The sequence below is a fragment of the Oncorhynchus keta genome, chromosome 13 (assembly GCF_023373465.1).
Source record: "Oncorhynchus keta strain PuntledgeMale-10-30-2019 chromosome 13, Oket_V2, whole genome shotgun sequence".
NCBI lineage: Eukaryota > Metazoa > Chordata > Actinopteri > Salmoniformes > Salmonidae > Oncorhynchus > Oncorhynchus keta.
In genome coordinates this window covers 1,628,179-1,630,678 of record NC_068433.1, presented here as the reverse complement: position 1 = coordinate 1,630,678, position 2,500 = coordinate 1,628,179, and the positions used below count along the sequence as shown (strand labels likewise).

Here is a 2,500-nt window from a genome sequence, read left to right as displayed (position 1 = left end):
GGTGAGATGGTGGGTGAGATGTGGGTGAGATGGTGGGTGAGATGGTGGGTGAGATGTGGGTGAGATGGTGGGTGAGATGTGGGTGAGATGGTGGGTGAGATGGTGAGATGTGGGGGGGAGATGTGGGTGAGATGTGGGTGAGATGTGGGTGAGATGTGGGTGAGATGGTGGGTGAGATGTGGGTGAGATGGTGGGTGAGATGGTGGGTGAGATGTGGGTGAGATGTGGGTGAGATGTGGGTGAGATGGTGGGTGAGATGGTGGGTGAGATGTGGGTGAGATGTGGGTGAGATGTGGGTGAGATGGTGGGTGAGATGGTGGGTGAGATGGTGGGTGAGATGTGGGTGAGATGTGGGTGAGATGTGGGTGAGATGTGGGTGAGATGGTGGGTGAGATGTGTGTGTGTTTCTCGGTGTGTGTTTCTCAGCGTGTGTGTGTTTCTCAGCGTGTGTTTCTCAGCGTGTGTTTCTCAGCGTGTGTTTCTCAGCGTGTGTTTCTCAGTGTGTGTTTCTCAGATGGTGTGTGTGTGTTTCTCAGTGTGTATTTGAGATGGTGTGTGTGTGTGGTTCTCAGCGTGTGTTTCTCAGTGTGTGTTTCTCAGTGTGTGTTTCTCAGTGTGTGTTTCTCAGTGTGTGTTTCTCAGTGTGTTTCTCAGTGTGTGTTTCTCAGCGTGGTATTTCTCGGTGTGTGTGTGAGATTCTCAGCGTGTGTTTCTCAGTGTGTGTTTCTCAGTGTGTGTTTCTCAGTGTGTGTTTCTCAGTGTGTATTTGGGTGAGATGGTGTGTATTTCTCGGTGTGTGTGTGTTTGGGTCAGTGTGTGTTTCTGAGAGTGTGTGTTTCTCAGTGTGTGTTTCTCAGTGTGTGTTTCTCAGTGTGTGATTCTCAGCGTGTGTTTCTCAGTGTGTATTTCTCAGTGTGTATTGGGTGAGATGGTGTGTGTTTCTCAGTGTGTATTTCTGAGTGTGTATTTCTCGAGTGGTGTATTTCTCGGTCTGTGTGTGTTTCTCAGCGTGTGTTTCTCAGCGTGTGTTTCTCAGCGTGTGTTTCTCAGCGTGTGTTTCTCAGTGTGTGTTTCTCAGTGTGTGTTTCTCGGTGTGTGTTTCTCGGTGTGTGTGTTGGTGTGTGTGTGTGTGTGTTACTCGGTGTGTGTGTTGGTGAGTTACCTGGTCTTGAGCGAGCAGGATAGCCACTCTTCATGTCTGTCAAATGTGATCAAGTAGGATGCAATCTCCTAGGAAACAACATCTGTTATAACTAATTCATAACCACTGTATCACTACCTGACTACTAGTCACTAGTCTGTAACCAGTCTTTCTATAACGTGTGGAAATCAGCCTTTAACTTTTACTTGAAGAATCATTTGTAACTAGTATATAACTAGTATATAATCAGCCTATAACTAGTATATAACTAGTATATAATCAGCCTAAAACTAGTATATAACTAGTATATAATCAGCCTAAAACTAGTATATAACTAGTATATAATCAGCCTATAACTAGTATATAACTAGTATATAATCAGCCTAAAACTAGTATATAACTAGTATATAATCAGCCTAAAACTAGTATATAACTAGTATATAATCAGCCTATAACTAGTATATAACTAGTATATAATCAGCCTATAACTAGCCTATAAATCAGTCCAGTCTATATAACCAGTCCAGTCTATAATAAGTATTTAAGTATATAACAGTCTATAACAGTCTATAACAAGTATTTAAGTCTATAACAAGTCTATAACAAGTCAATAACAGTCTATAACAGTCTATAACAAGTCTATAACAAGTCTATAACAGTCTATAAGTCTATAACAAGTCTATAACTAGTATTTAAGTCTATAACAAGTCTATAACAAGTCTATAACAAGTCTATAACAAGTCTATAACAAGTCTATAACAAGTCTATAACAAGTCTATAGCAAGTCTATAACAGTCTATAACAGTCTATAACAAGTCTATAACAGTCTATAACAAGTCTATAACAAGTCTATAGCTAGTCTATAGCAAGTCTATAGCAAGTCTATAACAAGTCTATAACAGTCTATAACAAGTCTATAACAAGTCTATAACAAGTCTATAACAAGTCTATAACAGTCTATAACAGTCTATAACAAGTCTATAACAAGTCTATAACAGTCTATAAGTCTATAACAAGTCTATAACTAGTATTTAAGTCTATAACAAGTCTATAACAAGTCTATAACAAGTCTATAACAAGTCTATAACAAGTCTATAACAAGTCTATAACAGTCTATAACAGTCTATAACAAGTCTATAACAGTCTATAACAAGTCTATAACAAGTCTATAACTGTCTATAACAGTCTATAACAGTATATAATAAGTATTTAAGTCTATAACAGTCTATAACAAGTCTATAACTGTCTATAACAAGTCTATAACAGTCTATAATAAGTATTTAAGTCTATAACAGTCTATAACAAGTCTATAACAGTCTATAACAAGTCTATAACAGTCTATAACAAGTCTATAAGTCT

The 2,500-nt window shown here is 38.3% G+C and overlaps 1 protein-coding gene across 1 annotated transcript in view; it reads right to left on the bottom strand.

Annotated features, from left to right (window-relative positions):
- camta2 (calmodulin binding transcription activator 2) overlaps positions 1-2,500 on the bottom strand; it is a 136,083-nt gene that overhangs the window by 122,410 nt on the left and 11,173 nt on the right. Inside the window, 1 exon segment of the mRNA XM_052458900.1 lies at positions 1,163-1,230. Within this exon segment, the coding sequence (XP_052314860.1) occupies positions 1,163-1,230 (68 nt within the window).